This window comes from Myripristis murdjan, chromosome 24, assembly GCF_902150065.1.
Source record: "Myripristis murdjan chromosome 24, fMyrMur1.1, whole genome shotgun sequence".
NCBI lineage: Eukaryota > Metazoa > Chordata > Actinopteri > Holocentriformes > Holocentridae > Myripristis > Myripristis murdjan.
The window spans coordinates 25,533,791-25,557,109 of record NC_044003.1 but is presented as its reverse complement, the minus strand read 5'-3'; the positions used below and the strand labels follow the sequence as shown (position 1 = coordinate 25,557,109).

At 41.6% G+C, this 23,319-nt stretch overlaps 3 protein-coding genes across 4 annotated transcripts; all 3 read left to right on the top strand.

Moving 5' to 3' along the window:
* Window positions 1–481: 481 nt before the first annotated feature.
* On the top strand, window positions 482–13,313 carry sel1l (SEL1L adaptor subunit of SYVN1 ubiquitin ligase). Of its 2 annotated transcripts, none has more exons than XM_030046559.1 (21): window positions 482–1,040; window positions 1,210–1,247; window positions 1,722–1,929; window positions 3,628–3,795; window positions 4,335–4,440; window positions 5,823–5,985; window positions 6,095–6,148; window positions 6,231–6,290; window positions 6,376–6,457; window positions 6,595–6,749; window positions 7,165–7,221; window positions 7,348–7,416; window positions 7,761–7,838; window positions 8,077–8,139; window positions 8,351–8,438; window positions 9,107–9,255; window positions 9,923–10,088; window positions 10,431–10,505; window positions 10,689–10,861; window positions 11,026–11,154; window positions 11,315–13,313. In XM_030046559.1, exons 1-21 carry the CDS (start codon window positions 953–955, stop codon window positions 11,612–11,614), a joined length of 2,469 nt encoding a protein of 822 aa, XP_029902419.1. In that variant the 5' UTR covers window positions 482–952; the 3' UTR covers window positions 11,615–13,313. The 2 variants fall into 2 exon arrangements, with proteins under 2 accessions (XP_029902419.1, XP_029902418.1); XM_030046558.1 differs by having other exon boundaries at window positions 10,428–10,505.
* A 353-nt stretch (window positions 13,314–13,666) lies between these two features.
* Window positions 13,667–18,084, top strand: LOC115355885 (phospholipase B1, membrane-associated-like). Its single transcript, XM_030046808.1, has 9 exons — window positions 13,667–13,724; window positions 14,043–14,107; window positions 14,913–15,003; window positions 15,168–15,226; window positions 15,917–15,984; window positions 16,324–16,367; window positions 17,103–17,223; window positions 17,589–17,640; window positions 17,959–18,084. The coding sequence occupies exons 1-9, from the start codon at window positions 13,667–13,669 to the stop codon at window positions 18,058–18,060; spliced, it is 660 nt and encodes a 219-aa protein (XP_029902668.1). The 3' UTR covers window positions 18,061–18,084.
* On the top strand, window positions 18,084–22,034 carry LOC115356264 (phospholipase B1, membrane-associated-like). Its single transcript, XM_030047360.1, has 7 exons — window positions 18,084–18,226; window positions 18,357–18,448; window positions 19,392–19,473; window positions 19,716–19,817; window positions 20,016–20,111; window positions 20,346–20,417; window positions 21,369–22,034. The coding sequence occupies exons 1-7, from the start codon at window positions 18,194–18,196 to the stop codon at window positions 21,504–21,506; spliced, it is 615 nt and encodes a 204-aa protein (XP_029903220.1). The 5' UTR covers window positions 18,084–18,193; the 3' UTR covers window positions 21,507–22,034.
* Window positions 22,035–23,319: the final 1,285 nt, after the last annotated feature.

The following is a 23,319-nucleotide window of genomic DNA, read 5'->3' as shown; positions in this document are numbered from 1 at the left end:
TATACATGTGATTACATTTTAATACTAGCTATAATTACACATTCCTCCATTGCAGTCCAAAAGGTTATTGAAAGTAGACACACCATTATAATATATGTGCTCAGGTTTACCATTACAAAATTGCGTTTGTCGTCCACATCTAAGATTTTAGACATGTTTTATTGGGTGTATGTTGTATTTTTTTTTTTTTTTTTTAACGTTTTTGTCTCATTAGAACAGAAGTTACAGGTTGATTGCCACACCTCTGCCTATCAGTATGTGTAATCTGTAAAGTCCCCTGTGGGAAACGTCCCGTCTGTGCCGCTGGAGGCACCTGCCCCTCCAGCCTCAGAACGTGTTGTGGTGTCGTGGACAAGCCCATCCAGGAGAAACATAATTGTGTACACACCTGATTGGCGGACATTCCCTTTCCTTCCTACCATTGGTCACCATCAACCTGAACGGGCTGTGATTGGTCGAGCTGAGAAAATAGGAAGTGTCGTTCAATAGTAGGGGCTTACAGGACTTGCTAACTACTGTTACATGGTGACATTAACGAAAGGCTGGAGGTTTTTGCGACTCGTCATTGCAGTTTTTATGTTTTGAATTAGTGCGCAACAAGTGGGCGGATAAGTTTCAGACTGGGCGTCTGTTTTAAAAATTGCTGTGTTTACGTCTTTCGTGTTGATATGTAACGTTAACGGTCGCTAGCTCGTTAGCCAACGTCATTCGCTCACTATCACAAGCCAAATAGCTCGCTGGCTAGGAGTCCGCTAGCTTAGCATTGAATTTTTGCTAGATTGTTTGACACCATCAGAACAAATAACACGAGTTCCTGCTTACAGTGCTGGCTATGAGTTAGACTTAAGGTATCGTTTATGATTTCAACGTGAGACGAAAGTGTAACTGGATGTTTGGCGATAGAAATAGCAGAAGCTATAGCTAGCAGCTTGTTAGCTTGTCAACAACAACAATGGGCTTTAAACGGGATTTAAAGACGACTAGAATACAATGTTTGTTGGCCATTGTCCTGATAGTTTCCATCAAAGGAATACCAGCTGGTGAGTATAAGATATCAGCCTCGTAATAGCACTGGCTAATATCGGTGGCCCAATTGCTTGCAGTAGTTAACGTTAACGTCCCTGGACTGAAAGCAGCTGTTTACGTCTTGCAGGTTTAGCCAGGCTGCTGCAACACTGACTTTACTGTTATGACATTTATTCTTTGCAGATGAAGAGCAGTATGAGAATGGAGTCCCAGAGCTAAAGGTATGACATGACCTTTTGACTGTCTTCTTCAGCTTAGCATAATGATCAATCCCTGAGGATGCATGCCTTAATTGATACAAGTTGCACATGCAGATCAATTTTGGAATGCTGTTTGGAGATACAGCAAGAAGAGAGACCGCTTGTCATGCTCTCTGCTATCACTTTTATACCAAGGGCTGTCCCTCTTCAGAGAAGGGGGGTTAATCTGCTAGCCAGTGTGTCTCATGGATTGAACAGCACATCATTCTGTTTCAGATATTAACTGTTGCTATGTTGACACTGTAATAGACGGCAATTGGTAGTCTGTCTAAGCTCTCAGCCAAAGTTATTTTCAGTATACTGTACTTTAATACTTGGTGTTGTTAGGAATAACTTTACAACTTAAAAACAAGATGAGTGATTTGTAAGCTTGCCATCAATAATTGTGAGTTCCTCATCCCTTCTTTTGTAACAACACCTAAATGTTTCCTCCAGTCGTACCATGAGCCAGACTCTGAGGAGGATGAGGTCCCGGTGGAGTCGAGGATTGTGGCAGGTGCCTCTGTGAGTGCTGCCAAGAAACCGCCCTCACCAGAGGAGGAGAGACAGTCTGGAGATGGAGTCCAGGAGAGCAGGCTGGAGGGAGAGGAAAAGGAGGACCTGCCCAGCCAGCCTCCACCAGCTGAGGAGAAACCTAAAGAGGGTAAGAGCTCATAGTTTAACTCATGCTGTAACTCATTCTGCTCGTAGCACAGACAGAGTGAAGGAAAAGGGGAAAGTTGGTTGGTTGCCTTAAGCACCTGAGCTCAGTTAGGTACTCAAAGCTCATTAAAAAAAATTGAATTTTGATTGAATACCCTGAGAGAATGTGTTTGGAAGTGCTTTATTTGTTCAACATTATTGCTGATTTTCAGTACTGACGCTTGTATGTCTCAAAGTATTTCCTCACTCTGTTCTCTCCCCAGCCTTCTCTTGTTTTCCTGACTTGCTTATTTGTCTGTCTGCTTATCTGTGTGTGAGGCAGCAATGAGTTGGTATGCACTCTGTCTGGTTTGAAGACTGCTTGTAAAGTCCAAGTCAAGAATGGATATTGAAAGTAACAAACAATAGACACATCCTTTTTAAGAGTGTTTTTTTCAGTGGCCTTAAAGCATAGGTTGTAATGCTGTTCATCTATATTATGGCTTCTCTGTCCCTGTTAATGCAGCTTTTTTGCCACAATTAAAATCTGATGGAATGTTTAAATGCAAAGTTGACCTCAGTCTCATGCAAAAAAGCATTTAAGCTCCTTTATAAACATTTCTAGCAAGGGTCTCAAATCTGCCTGCAGCAGGCTTGCAGCAATGGTAGCTTTATTTAGGCCTTTTCTCCCACAGCTTTTCTCCCTTTGTTGAATCCTATCTGTTTTGTTGAGAACAAGTATTTTCTTATTGTTAAGAGCTGTTGAGTCTTGACATGCTAACCTCCTTTCAGCTTTGCTGTGCTGGCTCTTTGCAAGGCAGCTGTGTGGTTTCAGCTCAGCTCTACAATGGGTAAACCCCATGAGAAATTAAAAGCACCCTCGCACCTGGGGCCCTTCTTGCAGTCAGTTACGTCAGTTTTACTAGCAGGGTTTGTGATGTTTGTAACTGGAGGTTTCTCGCACCAAGTGTAACAGTTAGCTTGAGCAAAATGACCTATGAGATTTTTGGGAGAGCTACTGAAATAAAAAGAATAACTTCCAAGCATTTTTGTATCCTTTGTGGTTCACATGTTTTTGAGGATGAACTCCACTTTGTTTTTCATTTGATTTTGCACAGTGCTATAAGAAATCCTTTTTTTTTTTAATTATTTATTTATTTATTTATTTTAAATACAAGCAAAAACCTTGTATTTTGGCCAGGTGAAGAGAATATGTTGAAGTGGCTCCTCAAGAAGCAAGTTTTTGGTTTGGCAAGAATTTTTAGAAACAGCAGGGAAGAGAATACAAGATAGTCTGGATCGTGTGCAGCAGGCCTAGTGTTTGAATTTCCTTTCTTTTTCTGGATGAGCAGATACTGGATCCATTTATGTATGTAATGTATAGATAACTTCTTGTGTTTCCTTGAATGTTGTAGATAGAGAGACCTTTTCCTGTAAACCTATACAGGTCATACATTGTAATGATGCAGGACACTTGAGTAAATAAAAATTACACTATCAGTTACTGAAGTTGAATAAAGAATAGATAGGCTAGCCATACATTTTTGAGTTGTTGCATCTGTGAAAAGAAAAAGGGGAATGTAATAATTGTTAAGGGCATAGCAATAATTAATGCATATATTTATATTTACTCATTCCCCCCCCCCCCCCCCCGTCTCTTAACCCTATTAACACACGCTCATACACACACCCTTCTTTCTCCTTTTTTGGCTTGATGTAGTTCCTGTGGTGAATGGAGGTACGGCCAATGGAGAGCCTTGCGTCTTCCCCTTCCTCTTCCAGGGGAAGGAATATTTAGACTGTACCACTGATGGACGGGGGGACGGACGGCTGTGGTGCGCCACCACCTATGATTATGACCAAGAGAAGCAATGGGGCTTCTGTGAGAGTAAGTCAAGATATGTTGCACTTTCAGGGAATAAACCTTTAAGCAATGTAAAGTCTGTAAACTGGTCCCTCTCACTACCTTATTTTGAGGCCAGATTACAGACAAAAGTGGCCTTAGTTCCTAACATGATGTCAGATGCATAAGATGCATATCCCTATGTGTAGTACATGCAAAAAATGCTTCATTCATAAACCTCAAATACAAACTTAATTGCTTAAAATGTGGTAAACAATTTCCCATCTTTCCCCTTTGGGCCCCCACAGCTAGAAGACGGTCCTTCTCGGGTTATTGCTCGCACAAAATAAATATAGTAAAATTACCATATAATTTGTTTACACATCATCATTTCATTATCCAAATATGGGCCTTTGTTAACCACAACAAGTACTGAAACTGAAGATGGAAATAAGTCTGAGAGCAAACCGTGGTTTCCGCTCCAGAGTTTTCCCCACCGCTACCAGATTTTTCAGAAAGCCTTCTTTCATATGCATATGATACATTTATGTTATATTAATGGGTTGCCCTCTCCTCCCCCTCAGCGGAGGACCAGGCACAGCAGAGGCGGCAGGCAGAGGAGGCTGAGGAGCAGTATCAGGCTGTGCTCCGCATGCTCAATGCCACCACCAGAAAGAACCAAAAGAAAGAGTGAGTTTCCTCCCCCTGGTTCACTCCCCTGTTCCCTCTCACACTGGCTTTTTATATACCGACAATATTAATGATTAACATCTGTCTCACCGCATCTTAATCCCTGTAAAGAATGGTCTGCATTTGTTGATAACATAAGCAGTCTTTGGACAAAATTGCCAGCAAGGATGTGTTTTTTTTTTTTTGGTTTGTTTTTTTGTTTTTTTTACACTTTCTAATTCATTAATTAATTCCTAAAATACTCTAGCGTCAGGGTATTACATTAACTGAGGAAATTTTTGTTTTATCTTTGTCAGGTTCTGAACCACTAGGCCTATAATTAGGGCCGGGAGATAAAACGATCTCTTCAACTATCTCCCAGACTTAATTATATCCCTGGAGTTTCAAAACCTGACAAAGCTGAAACATAAATTCCTGTTTCATCTAAGAAAGAGAGAATCAAGCTGGAGATGAGACAGGAGGCCTGATACAAACACACACAATCAGTGTCTTATACAAGAAATTATTAGCACTTTTAAAAAAATTTTTTATTTCAACCACCAGGATTGATAGAGGACCAACACATGGCAAGGCAGAATGTCTAATTATTTATTTTCAAACACAGAAAATTGGCACTCACGCAGAGCCCTAGCCCTCTCTGAAGCAACATTAAAGGAATACTCCAATGTTTTGGGCAAAATACCCTTTTTTATGACTTATCCAGATTGCAACCACATGTTTGATTTCCACCTCTGAATGTCCAGTGGTTCGGTTCATATATGTAGGATTTTGTGTTAGCATAGCATAAAGCCTTGACGTCTATGGGAGTCATCAGCCAATTCTATCAAAGTGAAAAATAACCCTTATAGCAACTCCAAAGCTGTCTTATTTAGGCAGTGTATCATTTATTGGAAATAAACATCTTGGAATTTAAAAAATGTTGACTTGTGCAGAAACTACCGATACCCTCAGCGGTGTGCAGATCACTTGACATGTATTTCAGTTGCTGTAAGGTTTTTTTTTTTTTTTTACTATGATGGAGGCAGGCTATTGCCTCTCATAGAAATCAAGTCTTTATGCTAAGATAACACAATGCTACCATAGGAACTGAACTGCTCAATATACAGAGGAGAACATATATTTTTTTAAATTCTCAGTTTCATAAAGTAATCTCTTCTTTATGCGTGTTTATTATGTTTATTACCAACCAATTACAATACAGTATTACAATACAAATACAATATTACATGCTTGTTACCTGCCAATGATCCTGTGCTTTTCAAAACATCCTTATTTGCTTTAGGTGTCAGTGTACTCCTCATTGTGTGTACATAATCTTTACTACGCCTGTGCTAATCTCACCTAACCCATACTGCTTGTACTTGTCCAACCACCTCTCTTAGGTTGTATGAAAAGCTGCTGAAAGTGGCGGCGAAAGGCCACCACAAAGCCATGGAGAAGGTGGCCTATGCCATGCTGTTCGGAGACTACATGGGTCAAAACATCCCCAAAGCCAAAGAACTGTTTGAGAAGCTCGCCATTGAGGGCTCGCCCAAAGCTCAGACGGTATGACTTAGGGTGTAAAATACTATTTTGCCAAGAGATGACTTTAAAAAATAGTTGTGTATTTTAAACCTAATCTGTGTATAACCGTACTTCCCTTGTTTTTCCACAGGCTCTCGGTTTTCTGTATGCTGCAGGGCTGGGAGTGAACTCCAGTCAAGCAAAGGTACTTTTTGATTTACCACTGAAATTATGCCTAAATATATTCTGTGTGGCTTGACATATTCTCTACCTTCACTGTCCTACAGGCCTTGGTTTATTACACTTTTGGAGCACTGGGAGGAAACCTGGTTGCCCATATGATTCTGGTGAGTTGACTGGCCCGCAGAGTTGGTATTCGCAACAGTCACTTTACTTCTGAAAACTGACATTTTTATCTCATTTTCCCATTAGGGATACAGATACTGGGGAGGTGTGGGTGTACCCCAGAGCTGTGAATCAGCACTAACACACTACAGGCTTGTGGCCAACCAGGGTGAGAAATTACTGCTGTTATTCATGTCAGGAAAAGTAACACATTCACAACTCTTGTTACTGTTCTTTTTGGACACATAATCATTCTCTGCATGTTTTTTTTTCCCCCCTGACTCCTCTCTCCCTCGCCACCCCCAGTGGCCAGTGACGTGTCCCTGACAGGCGGCTCTGCGGTGCAGAGGATCCGGCTGCTGGATGAGGTGGAGAACCCTGGCTCCACCAGTGGGATGTTGGAGGAGGACCTGATCCAGTACTACCAGTTCCTAGCTGAGAAGGGAGATGTTCAAGCTCAGGTAATGTGGCCAGCAGACGCCTTAGTTCAGTCCAGGAAAAACTAATTGGGTTTTTAAATTAATATGACCCATATCTGCATTGATATCACAAGCGGATATTGCCACGTATACTGTATGTCAGTATCAGATGGTTTGATCCTGATAGCTCAAATAATCTCCCTGTAGCACAAAGGTAAAATGGTTGTCATGATCACTTTCGCCACAATTCTTCAGTGGGAGCAAAATTTAAATGTTCTCCAAGGAAAATAGGAGAAATTATTAGTTTTTGTAGTTCACACTTGTTTCTTTTGAGCAAAAGTAAGAACAAAAATTACTAAAGGTCATAGTTAATGCTTCCTTATATTTTAGACCCACTGAAAGTTTTCACAGAGGAGCTTGAAATTGACTTCAGCTACATCATTTGTTGCCCCAATAGGTGGGACTTGGCCAGCTGCACCTGCATGGAGGACGTGGCGTGGAACAGAATCACCAGGTAAGAATTTTTTTTCTTCCTTTTTTCCATATAGTATAGTATAGTATAGTAGTATAGTAGTAATAGTATAATAGTAATAGTTTTGTGCGCAAGTGAATGGATTTCTGATACTTTCTACCCCAACAGAGGGCCTACGATTACTTCAACCAGGCTGCAAATGCAGGGAATACACATGCTATGGCTTTCCTGGGCAAGGTCAGTGAGATGCCTCTTGTGTGAATGGAAGAAAGCTGTTTAACTGAACAGATAGGCCTACACATATAATGCTCTTACTCAGCAGATCAGGAATCTGCTTGTTTTTGTTGATTCCTAATCAAAGTAATTAGTGATGCTCTGTGCCAAAAAAACATCACTCCTTGGCTACTACAGACAAATACTCAGTTAACCGTGATTAAAAAGATGAAAGACTTCCTAATAAAGCAAGAAAGGACACCCAGTAGTTCAACAAAGGGGGCTAAAGCGCATATGTGGACCTGGGCATTAATGTGATATCAAGTTTTTGATTGCTAAGAGCCTCTGTGGCTCCCTCTGTCCCTCAGATGTACTCAGAAGGCAGTGAGTTTGTCCCTCAGAACAATGAGACAGCCCTGCAGTACTTCAAGAAGGCCTCTGACTTGGTAAGAGCTCAGCCGCACATGACTGACTTTATCACCACCTAACTTTGGTCGTATGTCCTATGTGCATACAGTGTGTGTAGCAGCGTTTTAGCATTCCGTTTATTCCCTGCAGGACATGCAGAATTCCTGTTACAAAACCCTATATCGATGACAGTGTGTTATAGCTTTGTGCCAGTACTTAAAAACATTGTCATTTGTTGCTTTGTCTTTGCTTTTATTGGTTGTTTTTGTCCTCCAGGGGAATCCAGTAGGACAGAGTGGCCTGGGCATGGCCTACCTGTATGGAAGAGGTGTACCTGTGGTAAGGAACCACTACACATTACAATAAAATTACCTCTTAAGTTCATCAAGAATGGCATAGCCCCACTATAATGTACTTTTATCTTATGTCTTTGATTTGGTTCTGGAAGCTTCCATGTTGATAATAAGCCAGCAAAGTTATAATGTCACTTCTGCAAAAAAAAAAAAAAAGTGCAGCCACATTGAAGTTTTTTGTGTTTGTGTTTGCTCAGAATTACGAGCTTGCACTGAAGTACTTCCAGAAGGCAGCAGAACAGGGTTGGGTGGACGGACAACTCCAGCTGGGCACCATGTATTACAGTGAGTGTTTGGTGTGTGTGTGTGTGTGTGTGTGTGTGTGTGTGTGTGTGTGTTTGTTTGTCTGTGTGCATGAGCTTCTTTCACTTGGCACAGCTCTACTTCATTGTCTCGCTTCATTCCTTTTCCTCAAAGTAGGGCGAGATTGGGGAAAGTGTAGCTGCTGCAGCAGTCTGCTTATAGAAAGTCACTCATGAAAAGACTTATTTTGTGTTGATTCATTGGTTGAAGTCAAATTGTTTGTCAGGCCCAGGTATATTGGCTTACCTTCAGGTGGTGTATGATTCCATCAAAAAATAAATTGTCCTTTACTCTTTGTGAGGCGCTTCATCTGAACAGCTCATGTGTTGCCTGTCTGGTTCTCTGGGAAAAGGTGTCATCCTGATCGCCCACTTTCATTCTGCTCGCAGCTTCCCTTCAAGTCTCATAGTTTCATAGTTTTTAGACAATACTATCTTCCTTTTGTTATGATAAAAGTTACTTAAAATAAAATGTAAGATACACATGTAAAGTAAAATGTCTTTAGTCTCTGAATCTTTCTCTCGCTTTTTTCCTATTAACTGTTCAACATTTTTATTCAGTTTCTATCAACTGAAAAGTCTTATTTTGCACCGCCTGTTATATTAATGTATTTTTCTCTCTCTTTCTCTCTGTCTCCCCTTTTTGCTTAGATGGCATTGGGGTCAAGCGTGACTACAAGCAGGCACTCAAGTTCTTCAACCTGGCCTCGCAGGCCGGCCACATCCTGGCCTTCTACAACCTGGCCCAGATGCATGCCACCGGCACCGGGGTCATGCGCTCCTGCCACACAGCTGTGGAGGTCAGCCTTCTCTTTTTCTCCTTAGTGCTTCCTGGTGTCTCTACACATGTTGATGGATGGTTCAGCCATGTACATATTACACTTTCCTCTTGTGCGTCTTTCCAGGCCCAGCACACTGGGGTGCCATACTGTAATGTAGAGTTCATAAACTTGATGTAAGGGCTTTTTAAAGTATGATTCTTTAGTAATTGGCTAGCTGCAGTTTTAGAACTTCTGCTGTTGAATTATTAATTCAAATTAATTATTTTTTTTGTATCACTCCTATTGCCAACACCATGACATTAAAGAACAGCTTTTTAACTGTCAGAGGTCTTTTGACTTTGAAGTCATTGTTTATACTATTACTCAGCAGTAACTCATCCATGACAAGACCGTATGCTGCCAATTAGTCAGCCACTCGCTCTTCATTTAGTTGAACAATTTATTATTTTTCAGTATTATCCCTGACAGCCCTCTTCTAATTATTTTACTTGAGCCTCCTTTATCTTAATGCAAATTGGAACTTGAGACCATTCCTTATGTATCGCAGCAGCTACAAGCACTAATCCACCAATATTAGAAATGCAACTTTTTACATAAAGAAATAAATAAATAAATTCCTACAGATTTGTGCAGTGTTTGCTAAACAGGTTGCTTAAGCATGCATGTGCTCGTGTCACTGTTGCAGCTCTTCAAGAATGTGTGTGAGCGTGGCCGCTGGTCAGAGCGCCTGATGACAGCCTACGGCAGCTTTAAGGAGGGCGACATGGACGCAGCGCTGGTGCAGTACCTGCTACTGGCAGAGCAGGGCTACGAGGTGGCCCAGAGCAACGTGGCCTTCATTTTGGACCAGAGTAAGAGAAATTATGTGTCATTAGCATTAAACATTAGTATCATGGAAAGGCTGGGTGACCGCTGGACATCAGTATTTTATTTCATTATTTAAACTTCACTCTTTAAACCTCATTATTAACTTTATTTAAAGTTCTGACAACAAATATGTCTTCCAATTGCATCTTTGAGTGCTGTAATTTGATGGCAAGTCAGTGCGGGAAGCCTGTCTAATATGTATTAGTGAAAATGTAATTCGTGTGTGTTATGTAAATTGCCTCAGTGTTTTGATAACACTGCAGCGCTCAAGAAGTTGCATCTTAACCTTTGAAAGTTGTCGTATTTGCGTGTCATATTTCAAGCAGAGGGGTCACAGATCTTCAGTGAAAACGAGACCTATCCCCGAGCTTTGCTGCACTGGACAAGAGCTGCAGCACAGGGTCAGTCCATACACACTCCCTCCCTTGTTTGTTTGTATTTGGACAGTGTACAGTGAAGAATAACAAGCAAGATGAGGAAAAAGAGGGCTTCTGATATGCAACAGGCCATCAGTCAGACTTAAATCACATCCAGTTGCATCAGTGCTTTGGATAATGACTGAAAACTGTTTTGCTGTTTCCCAGGTTACACTGTGGCGAGAATAAAACTTGGAGATTACCATTTCTATGGCTATGGGACAGATGTGGACTATGAAACAGCCGTCATCCACTACAGACTGGCATCAGAGCAGCAGCACAGCGCCCAGGCCATGTTTAACCTGGGTTACATGCACGAGAAAGGCCTGGGCATCAAGCAGGTGTGCATTTACTCCCAGATAGTGGCTTTCTCTCCATGCTTCGCTGTTGTATCCACACACACCAACATTGATCCATAATACCATGTAGAAACACCATCAGTAATTAGACCTTGCTTGGAGATGTACAGACTTTTCTGCCTCAATCATTCCATCTGTTTGTTCAGGACATCCATCTGGCCAAGCGTTTCTACGACATGGCTGCTGAGGCCAGCCCTGATGCCCAAGTCCCAGTCTTCCTGGCCCTGTGTAAGCTGGGCTTGGTTTATGCTCTGCAATACCTGCAGGATCTTAATGTGAGTATATCCTCCTTATTACTCAGTGCTTGATGCATTTTCAAATCTGCTTCAAATAAGTGCCTTAGAAAAGTAAAAATAATTCACATTTTCACTCAATGGAACTAAAACTGATTAGCATGTTGTTTCTGCCCCCCCCTCCCTCTGTGGCCCCTATCAGGTGAAGGAGCTGATTACTCAGGTGGACCTAGACCAGCTTCTGGGTCCTGAGTGGGACCTCTACCTCATGACCGTCATCGCCCTGCTATTGGGCACAGTCATCGCCTACCGCCAGCGCCAACACCAAATCATGGTGCCTCCTCGCCCGGCAGTCCCTGCCCCCGCCCCCCCAGCCAGACCACCCCAAGAGCAGCCACAAGCCCCGGCCGAGCCCCAGGCCCAAGGAGAGACGCCAGCGCAGGGCCAGGGCCCGGCTCCGGCCCCGGCCCCAGCTGAACCGGAGCAGCAGGAGCAGCAGTGAGAGGAGGGCAGCAAAACATTCACAGAGAGCGGTGTGGTAAAGGAGTCACTACCAGTCCACCCTACGGAGTAGCCAATGCTTACTAGCCAACGTCCTGCTAGTGTGAGCACCACTCCCACTCTCCCTGCTCCCCTCCGCATGCTAAAAAAGACTAAGATGGTTACTGAACTGTTGGCTCTCACCACGCCCCTTCCCCATTGAAATATGCTGGGCCCCATCCTGAAGTCAGACAGTGGGGGTATTTATGGACAATGCTACATTATGGAGACTGCCCAAAGGATAACAGACTTGGGACTTACTAGTTTGAGACTCAGGGTATTGCCAGAGGCACCCGTCTCCTCTTCGTGGAAATAACCATAGGGTTGCCATATCGAAGGAATTTTGGACTTGTCTAATCAGCAAATCAGAGTAGTTGGAATCTGATATGTGCATTTGTTTCTTCTTAATGTCCCTTTTTAAGGGATTCGGTTTCAATGGAATGGCTTAAGCCCCCTTTATTTGTCCAGAGATTTGAGGGGGGGAAAAAACACTGGCAGGAAAGTTGATAATCTTAACACCATTTTGTTAGCTAGTGCTGGTTCCATTGATATGAAAATAGTCATGTTTTTGCTCTTTTGCATGTTTTCTCTGATCATTTTGCTTGGTTTTTATTTGGGCACACTTTCCCTTATAGTTCATGGATGAACATGTTTTTTTTTTTTTTGCCAACTTTTACTTTCATTCATTACTAGTAACAACAAAAAAGCTGCTGACACACCTGAACTGGTCTGAGCTAAGTTTTGTATTTCACCAGATCTCCAGTGCAGTGCCCGCTTAAAATCCAGTGTTGCACAGGCTTTTAAAAGGTTAATTTTAAAGAACAAACATTAGTGAAGATTTATACCAGTCCAGTGAAATAAAGCAGAGAACTGTTTGCACAATTCTTTGAAATGTGTAAATTGCAATGCCATCAACAGTTTTTGATATTGCTGCAGATCTTTGTTTATGTTAGGTAGCACTGTGTGGCTCCGTGGTCCCTCTCATCTCATCTTTTTTTTTTTTTTTTTTTTTTTTTTTTTAAGTTTAATAAGTGTTAGCCATGTTAACCAAGGCAAAAACACACGGGCCGCCTCATAGACAGCAGCTCTTAAAGTGATTGCTTCATTAGAGGAAATGGAAGAGATTTCTTTGTGTTAGGTTACATATCTGCAGCTGTTGTGAGAACTTCCACCCCCTCACCAAAAGCCCAGTTTGGAGCTTTTCAGCTTAGATGGACCCAAATTTGAGCTAAGAATGGGAAATGAATCAACCCACAGCGAGGCCAGAGGAGCACTTCAGCCAAAAAGATATAACACCAGTATTTCGATACCTGCTTAATTTTGCTACATGCAGTTTGACTCTGAAGTCCATTTGTCCAGTCATACAAAATGTCTTAAGTCTAAAATAAGGAGAACACTTGATCTGGCAACAGTGTAGTAAGTTATATAGGACGGGAGAATGTTAATACCAGGATGATGAAAAGAAATGATCCCAGGCTGTTACAGTTAACAATGATGCCCCCTGCATTTGCTTTCATCAGAGAACTCAGTAGCATTGCTATCTCCACGACCCATGTTTTCAGTCTAAAATCAAACACCGGTCAAGACTGACTAAAAGCCTGCATTTTTACCATCGCAATGACAAGTTTATAACAAAATAAATAAATGATATATGGATATTTCATGGTTGTCAGTTTCATTTGACTTTGTCTTGAGGGCTGAAATGTGAAAGTTAACCTGACACCATAGAAAACCCTAATCTTGACAAAGAGCGAGACAGCCAACTTAACATAATGTAACAATAAATAAAGCTGTCAAAGCATGCAGAGTTTCTTCTCGTAAGATATCAAGGTTTTCTGTATTTGGGTCAGTGACAGAGTGTTTGTGCTTTACGCTACTGGGCCTGCACTTTGTCACTCAGCCTTTTTTTGGGTGGGGGGCATAAGGCAAGCATCATAAAGTGACTGCGCTGTAGCTGAGCATCACATTGTGCAGTCTGTAGGGCTGACCCATTGACTGGCCCATACACACCGCTATGGGGTGGCTTTGGATTACCGTGGCAACATGTGCGCTAGCGTCCTGCTCTGTCAAAGGTAAGTGCTAGAACAAGCAGGAGGGCAAACTACATGTGTCAGAGCGCCCACATTGTTAGAGCAGTCTCTGAAATAGGGCCATGGTTCACGCACGTTGTTTCTGGCTCACATAATGGTGGGATCTTGTCACAAAAACATGTAGGTATTTTAGACAGATGGGAATACCTGGGACCTAATATTTTAAAGTCAAACAGGAGCCAATTGACATGCGGCAGACGGCGTTGTCCACAGAAAATGACTTTAGTCTTTGAGGTAAGTGTGAACAAGTGGTGCATTAGACCGTTTGTGGACATTTTGGAAATGCTCTTTCTCTCCAAGGCAGCGAGTGGTGGTGGGAGTATGAAGAGGGGATTCGACACTACAGCGAGGAGGCTCTCAGCAAGGTACTGTCCCTTTTGATCTCTTCACTCACAACATGCAGGTGTATGAAGGAAAAACACTGGGATTTTACTTTGTTTTATCTCATATATTTTCACATGACAAGCCAATTCAGCTTAAGCCAAATCTTTATGACAATGACTGAAAGTCCAGGAGCAATTGTTTAAAAATAAAGAAACTAGACACATGGCAGACAACACAAAGTAACAGAGCCAGCAGTGGTTAGCTAATGTATTATGAGTACCTGACAACAGTAACCTGCTGCTGCATAACAGCAGACATGAATCAGCAGGGCATCTAAAGATATAAGAGGAAACAAGGCCAAACAGTGAGTTAAAAATAATCTTATGAGGCATCCAGTGGCACAATGTATCAAAGACGACGTCCTATGGTTTGAGTGCTGGAAGGAAGAAATAGAAATCAAAGTCAGTTTATCATGTCTCAAGTCTTCACTGAAAACCTGCTCCCTGGAGGCAGGACTATCCTGTATAGGAAGTGGAAGTATTTCAGTGGAAGGAGTGTTGATTTTTCAGATCCATAGTCCGGTTCAGATCTTTTTTTTTTTCTTTGTTTAGTTTTTTGTTGTATTTTTTGGATGGCGTTGGGGGTAGAATAGGAAAAAAAAGTTTTATTCACTCAAATAATTTGAAACATCAAGGGCTTTAAAGAACACTATGATTATAGATTATTTTAGAGATGCATTTTGGGGCCATGGTTCGGTTGGATGTGTCTTTGTTTCAGACGTTTACACCCTTCTTCATTGGCTATCACCTTCTCACTTTGCCCCCGTCCCTTTTTTTTGTTCCTCAGGAGTTTCCAGAGAAAACCCGCCCCGTGAGCTTCAAACATCCTCTCTTCCAGTGCCCAGACATGAGTCCCTCTCCCTCTGTCCCCACCTCAGGTCCGTTAAAGGCTGCACTGTGTCCACGTCAGCCCAAAATCCATCAGGGGTTCAAATAGTTCAGACACCAGGCTCACATGATTGCCTCTCTTTTCTCTCTCTCTCTCTCCTTTTTACTCTTTTACTCTTTGTCTCCATCTTACTTTCTGTACCTCTTTGTCTAGTTGAATTAGTGAAAGCAGCAGATATCAAGGTCATTGCTGCGTTGGGGGATTCTCTCACAGTAAGTGCTATTCGCCATTGTCTTTTCATCAGCTGAAATGCTATTGGTATAGTCTAAGAAGTATATTATCTTCCCCCTGTGGTGATTCTTACTGGTAGACAATGCTTTAGTTTGTTTTGTTTTGTTTTGTTTTGTTTTGTTTGGCTGGAATAAATCTGCACAACTCTCTCCACAATGCAAATCAGTGCAGAGTAAAGGCGCTCTCACATTGTCATGCCAGCTTGGCAATCGCTGCCTTTTCTAATCCAGCCATCTCCGGTGGCGCTCACTGATTTGTGGAAAGGGAAGGGTGGACGAATGAGAAACTAACACAGTATCATCACGACTAAATATTACAATGGCTGTAGCGCTGCCAGATCACATCTTTGCCGTCCTGGGAATAACATGCCACCTGTGCTTTCTGAGTAAGAAAACTCAAAAAATTCTCAATTGTCACTTGCCCACTGTGCCATTTGCATTTAGTATTTATTTCAGAGTACCAGACCTGCTCAAAATGCATCATGAATGTGCTCTGAATGTGTTGTGTGTCATAGGAATTTGTCCCTTTTCCCCCTCATCCTAGGTCTTGACTGTTCAAGGGCTGTTTTTTAATTTAAGACTGTTTTAACATGTTCTGATAAATACCCATGTCTTACTTATTTTCATGAAGACGTAGACACTTCATCAGTTGTTCTGCTTTCCCTTTACCAGACGGCCATAGGCGCAAATGCCACCAACGTCCTTGGGATTCCTATTGAGTTTCGTCATGTGTCATGGAGGTAACGAACATGTGTGGAAAACTGTAATGAGTCTCACACAGCAAAAGACTGATCATACCTTCCAGTGGAGATTATTATTTAACAAATAGGACTCTGCTATTAATGTGTGAAAGAAGACAGTGAAGAAGACAGTTTTTTATGATGAGGCATATTCAAAGCATAAGATTATTGCTTCAAAATGTCACTAAAATGTTTTAAGTCATCATATAATGAGATTTTCTGGATTTCTCTGAATGTTTTCCACTTGAAAACAACAGTGTCATAATTGTGTTCACAATAAATAATGCACTGGTGATAATCCTATTTTATTTTTATGCTTCATCATTCTTTATCTCGCAGCATTGGAGGCTATGGGTCATTCGAAGATGTTATTACACTGGCAAGTAAGCGTGTTTCACTCACTGATGATATTTAAAGCCCCCCTCCAGCCATTTATTAAGCCTCTGAAAATAATCTCTTGCCAGATTAAACATTTATTTGTGCATGAGAGAACTTCTCTTACTACTTTACAAATACTTTTAATAAATGTTACCCTCATTAAAAAATGCACAGGACAAGTTGTCTCCGTCCACCTCCCTGTCTGCTGGCTCTCTGGCTCGTAACCAGAGCTCTGTTCACAGAACAAGGAGTTATCATCCACAACAATTATGCAAATCAAAGTTGATTTTTTTTTTCAGCAAATTTCTTAGGTACACACTAATATTGTTCATGTGAAGCAGCCATTTCAGGTTGGTCTTGTTTTTTGGAAAATATAAAACTGGTGTTGGAAAGCTCTGAATACACTGACAGTGACAGGTGGAGCTGGTACTAATGATCTGCAAAGCAGCACTGTGTCATGCCAAATCTAGCTGGCCTGAATCTCAGATTTTCGGGACGTGCACAGACACCACAGTGGAAGACTGTGAAAACACCTCTGTTGACAAACTATGCACAGATACAAGTCAGTCAGGATCAGACGTTTTAGGGGACAGAAATTAAAAAAACAGACTTTGGAGTGGAGGGGGACTTAAAGCCTTCTCTGACTATTGCTTTTGTGCACATACTCTACATTATGGTCAAATGCAGAGTATATAAAACACAGTGTCTTCACTTACTCAGCTTCCACTTGTGTGTTTTAGATATCATCAAGTTGTTCAATCCCAATTTGCTTGGTGCAGCTCCCAGCAAGACGGTTCACGGGACGCCGGCCCCGCTCAGTGAAACGGGCTTCAACCTGGCCGTCACTGGACACAACACCTTGTAAGACGCCTCCAACGTGCCATGCACAGCTTTCAGTCCGTACACAGGAGACACTAAGGAAGCCAGCTCTCTTTATAGCCCTTTAAAGTTTCACATAAACTACCTATCAGGGTTAAAATATTGCACTTTCCAACCTATGAAACATTTTGGCTTACTTTGGTGCAGTGCAGCCACTGACATCAAATGAAAAAAGTGTGATCTTATTGTAACATGATAATACAATCATTTGAATAGCAGTATTTGACTGCACTGTTAAACATCAAATAGTTAATATTCCCCAAATAAATTATACAAAGCTGTATTTGTGAACTGTATCTGTAATTTCTAATGATAACTGCAAAGGCACTCTCCCTCTTTCTTTCTAGCAATCTCCCCGGCCAGACAAGACATTTGATTGACACTCTGAGAGGCTATGAGGTACTGTGATAACCCATCTGTTCTGAGCCCAACCATGGAGGTAACAGAGTGAGCCAGTTATTACAGAGATAGTTCGGCAACTGAAGTCTGAAGTATCTCTCAGAATCAGGACGCTGACCCTGATCATGGTTTTAAATGACCAACTTGTCCCAATGTTTGGGCTGGACACACAGTATAAAATATGAAATGAAATCCCCAAACTATTTGGAGGGGTCGCCTTCATATCAGCCTGTCTTACTGATGTGTGTTTTGTATCTGTTGTTGTTTTGCTGGTGTCTTTTCTTTCTTGCTTGACTCTCTTATTGGTTCCGGTCCAAGGGTCTGAACTTTGAGGAGGACTGGAAGCTTTTGACCATTCTCATCGGCATGAATGATATCTGCGATTACTGCAAAGATAAGGTCTGTCCTTTTCTCGCCTGAACACTTCGGTTCAGCTGACTAAGCACATTAGACTTGACTTGTGGCTATTCAGAGTGTCGGCCATTTCCTTGAGCTCTGTTGAATTTTCCTGCCTCTCTAGGCTCTCTTTTCAGTGGACAACTTCATCCACTACATGACCGTCTCCTTGGAGATGCTCATGAACGAGGTAAATACGAGAAAGGAGCATCGGTCTTTGCTGTTAAGGCAACCGCGTCAATGTATATCTCTCTTTTTGAATGTCCCCATTATGAATATACACTAGGCTATGGTTAGCATTTCTCCATGTTGTGCTCGAGGTTCCTCGTATGATCGTCAACGTCGTGCAGATCCTGCCCATGGAGACTCTCAGGGAGGTCCAGAAGCCGACGCCAGGCTGTCTGCTCCAGCGGTGAGGCATTCCTCCCTCCTCCTCCTCCTTCTCCTCCTCCTCCTCCTCCACGACTCAACCCACCACACAGAGTAATATGAGGGAAAATTCAAAGCGATTGCTTGAGTGCCGATCCAGTGGTGAACATCGAGTGATGCTGCATTCAGAAGCTGGCACTGTATTTTGAATGGGTGACATGAACATCTGCATTAGCTATCAAAGGCTGGATCAGCTGAAATCCTAAAAGCTGGAGATGTAATGGAACATGAGCACTAGCCTTTCAGATGAGCGTGCCTTTGATGCCACATGCATAATTGCTTTTTGTAGGCGCATGACTCAGAAAGGCTCAATCCCCCGTTCTGAGTGAAGTGTGTGTGTGTGTGTGTTTGTGGGTGTGTGTATGTGTGTGTTGTTGTCGCTTTACCAAAATTACATTTGAGTTTTACCACAGTGAGTCAAAACGCTGATATTATTTGTAACCTCAGAGCAAGTACATTTCAGTTTTTCTTAAAGCCACTACCAAGGTTTCTATGCAGTGAATGTTCAGTGGCAAATCTGTTGCCCTTGACAGAAACTGAAAACGTAGATGAAATTTATTTTCTTGTACAGTGACATGGTAGTTTTTGAGCATTATATTTGGAACATGATCATCGATAATAACCTGTATTTTGGCCTTCAATAAAGTATATCTATCTATTTAAAAAAAAAAACAAAAAAAAAACAAAACAGAATTTCCCTGGTTGGGATCAATAAAGTATATCTATCTATCTATCTATCTATCTATCTATCTATCTAGATGCACATGCATTTCCCCCCAGTGCTTTTTGACTTCCCTCCCTTCCTGCTACATTCTTAGATGTTATTTTTTTAATCCCATTTAGTGTTTTAAAACCATTGATGACTTTTTGACCTCAGTTCTCATACAATCTTTCACCTCTTTTTTTTTTTCCTCGTTTTCATTTAGGTCTTTCTGCTCTTGCCTGATAAAGCCAGTAGGGAGTTCTCCTGAGCTACGGGAGCTTGTGGAGGTCAATCTCGAGTTCCAGGTGGAGTTTATTCCTTTTACTTTATAAGGAAAATTATTCCTTGGATAATTATTTTCTGTAGTTAAACAGTTTGTTCTACGACTGTCAATTAGAAGCTATTGTTGCTAACAATATTTATTTTTGTGTGTGTACCAATGCCATGTTCATAATTTTGCCCAAGTAATTGTTGTCTGTTTGCAGTTGCTGACAACACAAGTCAGACAAATGTCAGAGGAATGCATTATCATATCACTTCTCTCCAGAAAAGACTGGAGCAGCTGCTGTACAGCGATCGTTTCTTCAGGGAAGACTTTGCCGTTGTTCTGCAGCCCTTTCTGAAACACGCCGACCCCCCTCGCCTCCAGGTGATCCATCCAGATTCTAAAGGCCACAATAATACCAAAGTGGCACATATGTTTTCAGCAGATAAGTAAATGTCAGACATAACTTTGTCGTGATTGAATCATTGAGGGAAACAGAGGGACGCTGGCTCTGACAGATGTAACAGGAGAGAAGTCACTTCATCAGGGAATCAGCAGCAGTTTCTGTTTGTGTCTCTGCAGAACGGGAAGATCGATATGACCTTCTTCACCCACGACTGCTTCCATTTCACCGTGAAGGGACACGAGGAGCTGGCCAAGGGGCTGTGGAACAACATGGTGAGTAATTACTAGATGTCTTTTATGGAGTTCTAGCAGAGGTCAAAGGTCAGCTGCTACAGTTTTGCTATTCAACGGAAAGGCATTTTTCAAAGTAGAAGTTGTTGTTGATGTTCACAGGAATCAACTATTTTCAGCAGCACTTGAAAGCATTTTAAACGCTTTTTTATTACACTAAATAGAGATGATAGTGATACTTTGATGCTTCCTCATGGCCCTGTCTCCCGCTCACAGTTCCAGCCTGAGGGAGGGAAGTTCATGGTGAGCAGTTTCTCTGACCCCATCACTCTCATCTGTCCGTCTTTGGTAAGACCTAAGTTGTAAATATGAGAATGATGATGCTGCTGCTGCTACAGAGCCCGCGGGCCTGTACGCACCTCAGGCACAGCGCCTCAGGCCTCGCCTTCCTCAACACGGGGAACCCACAACCAATCGAAAAAAATGTTTTATTTGAAAACTCAGTTAACCCCTTGAAACCTGGGTCGCGTCACATTTTCTTGTGTTTAAATGTTTGCAAGCATTTAATGCTTTGAAACCTGAGCAAATTCACTTTCTGATTGCTTTCAAAAACATGGATAAAAACAGCAATGAGCAAAGAAGCAAGAAATTACCTGAAATGAGCAAGAAAATAGTAAAAAAAAAAAAAAGAAAAGAAAAGAAAAGAAAAGAAATTAGGGGAAAAATGACAAAAAAATATCAGAAAAATATATTTATACTACTAATAATAATTATTATGTAATATTATACAATATTATATATTAATTATTCTTGTTATAATTATTTTTAAATTATATTACAAGAAAAATATCCATAAAATTACCCCAAAAACATTGTAAAAAAAAAAAAAAAAAACATAAACACAAAGTTATTACAAAAAAAGGCTTTTAAAAATTTATAAGCACCTTTCTGCAAATGGGCTCCTGGGTTTCAAAGGGTTCAACAAAACGGTGTGATATTTTGTGCATGTTGAAGTGAAAACAGATTAAAACAGTTCAAGACAGAACACGACAAGGTCACACAGTCTTTGGTTCATCCTTTGGGCCTCAATTGATCTATTCATGGTAAAAAGATGAGGGCCCCCCTACTTATTTTTTGTCTAGGGCCCCTAAATGTCTGGATGCGGCATTGTGCTGGTGTTCAGTAAAAATACAACTTGATCTAGCTGCAGTTCATGTCCATACAGACCCTCAGAAGATAAATGATATGTGTAATGATCAGTTTATGATGCAAACCACAAACTCTGTATTCTCTTTGCAGGACCATCCATACATCTTCACCCGGCCCAGCGCGGCGAAAACAGGCCAGTCCCCAGCTGAGTCCGGGGCCCCGTCACAGCCAGCCGTCTACCTGTTCCTCTTGCTCCCCGTGGTTTTTGGGGGTCTTGGACTTCTGTAGCTCTCGTTTGTCTGTGGCATTTTGCAAGCATGTCATTGATATTTGAAGCAGGTAATATAGTGGCAAGGGAAAGTCTGGAACCACGTGTGTTTTTTGTCTAATGTGGTATCAAAATGACGTTTAAAGCTGCACCAGACGACTTTGCGCACCGGCAGCCCTGAAGGCATCGAGAGGGAACCGACTGAAGTTTGAAGACCTCAAAACCCAGAAATCATCAGTAAACTGCACACTCCTCTAGCCTAAATTCCTCCTTCTTCTTAGTGTCTAGTGCTGATGGAGGTGGTGAGGAGGTTCAGGTCTCGCTGGGGAGTCCAGCTCTCTGTGGACGGAGCGCTCCCTGCCCTGATCTCATCTGGGCACAGTGGCCTAATCTGTGAGACCTCAACTAGACAGGATGGGACTATCTTCCCTGCTGAAGCCCCATGTTGTGATACAGGCTCATAGGACAGGCATTTTAATATGTAGAAATCTTTCCAAGTGCAGCTTTAATCATACTGCATTCCTATAAGAATTACAGATGTAATTAGTCAAATAAAACAAGATGTAACAGCTACTGAATTATTTATGTGACAAAAATCAAATAAATAAATTTCGGCCTCAGTCCTCAAACAAAAAGTGTAATTATTCTCACAAAATATTAATCAGTTCCTTGGTGCCTGAGTCAAATCTTGAACGATTTCTGCTCGACACAAAATCCATTAACTGCTGCAACGTGGAGCTGAAACGATTAATGATCAATTAGCTGCCAACTATTAAATGGATCGCCAACTATTCTGTTTTGATGATCGATTAATTATTTGGAGTCATTTTTAAGAAGAAAATCTCCAAATTCTCTGATTCCAGCGTCTCAAAAGTGAATATGTTCAAGTTTCTTTAGTCCTCTGTGGCAGTAAACTAAATATCTTTGGGTTGTGGACTGTTGGTTGGGACAAAGCAAGACATCTGAGGACGCCACATTGGGCTTTGGGAAATTGAGATGAACATTTTGATGAACATTTTTCAACCATCTTCTGACATTTCATGGGCCAAACAACTAATTAATTTGAGAAAATTAAGAAAAATGGCAGTTTAATTGATAAAGAAAATAATCATTAGTTGCAGCTCTATTACAGTGAAGATTTTCATATTACTTACATTTTTGCTGAAGCTCCGAATATCCAGTCATAATGAAGATATTTCAACTTTTTATGTTGTTTTGAGATTATAATTTAAGAATACATTATCCTTATCAGATGCGGCATAAAGTACGCATTGCAATCCAAAGTCAGGCAAAAATTACAAACAGCCTGAAGCACTGAATGCTTTAAAAAAAAAAAAAAATGTATCCAGGGAGCGCTGAGTGAGCATGCGTGCTTACTGTCAGCATGAGCCACATTACCACACAGTGACCCCTGGGAGCTGCCCAGGGCCTCGGCCACTGAGCTGGAACGGTCGCCGCTCTGTCTGCCTTGGTCATTTGGCTGGCACTGAATAAAATGGTGCTTCTAGTTGCTGGAAACAAGCCAGTAAGCCAGTAAAGCCGCAAAGTGTTAAGGTTCAGGTTAGGGTTGGGCATAGGTTGGTTGTGGCTCAGATTAAGGAAAGGCTATAGAGGATGAATGGAAGTCAATTAGCCTTCGTTGTCTTTCCACTGCTTTGTTCTATGCTGCAAAACCTCAGTGAGTTGCAACTTGACTAAAGCAGGTTTTTATGGAAGCTAGCCCGGTGCCATGGCAACATCACACACACAAAAAAAGGCTGCTACTCCAACCAAATGTGAAAGATGGTTCATCTCCATTCAAGCTCTGTGACCTCACTCTTCTCTTTGGGGGTA

What these genes read in the sequence shown, in the direction of transcription:
- sel1l (XM_030046558.1), top strand. Translation starts at nt 953, where the DNA reads ATGGGCTTTAAACGGGATTTAAAGACGACTAGAATACAATGTTTGTTG. An exon ending in GCAATGGGGCTTCTGTGAGA is followed by an intron (nt 3,796 to 4,334) that starts GTAAGTCAAGAT and finishes CCTCCCCCTCAG; the next exon opens with CGGAGGACCAGGCACAGCAG. An exon ending in TCAAGAAGGCCTCTGACTTG is followed by an intron (nt 7,839 to 8,076) that starts GTAAGAGCTCAG and finishes TTTGTCCTCCAG; the next exon opens with GGGAATCCAGTAGGACAGAG.
- LOC115355885 (XM_030046808.1), top strand. Translation starts at nt 13,667, where the DNA reads ATGGGGTGGCTTTGGATTACCGTGGCAACATGTGCGCTAGCGTCCTGC. An exon ending in AGCGTCCTGCTCTGTCAAAG is followed by an intron (nt 13,725 to 14,042) that starts GTAAGTGCTAGA and finishes TTTCTCTCCAAG; the next exon opens with GCAGCGAGTGGTGGTGGGAG. An exon ending in GTCACTGGACACAACACCTT is followed by an intron (nt 17,224 to 17,588) that starts GTAAGACGCCTC and finishes CTTTCTTTCTAG; the next exon opens with CAATCTCCCCGGCCAGACAA.
- LOC115356264 (XM_030047360.1), top strand. Translation starts at nt 18,194, where the DNA reads ATGACCGTCTCCTTGGAGATGCTCATGAACGAG. An exon ending in AGGGGCTGTGGAACAACATG is followed by an intron (nt 20,112 to 20,345) that starts GTGAGTAATTAC and finishes TCCCGCTCACAG; the next exon opens with TTCCAGCCTGAGGGAGGGAA. An exon ending in CTCTCATCTGTCCGTCTTTG is followed by an intron (nt 20,418 to 21,368) that starts GTAAGACCTAAG and finishes TTCTCTTTGCAG; the next exon opens with GACCATCCATACATCTTCAC.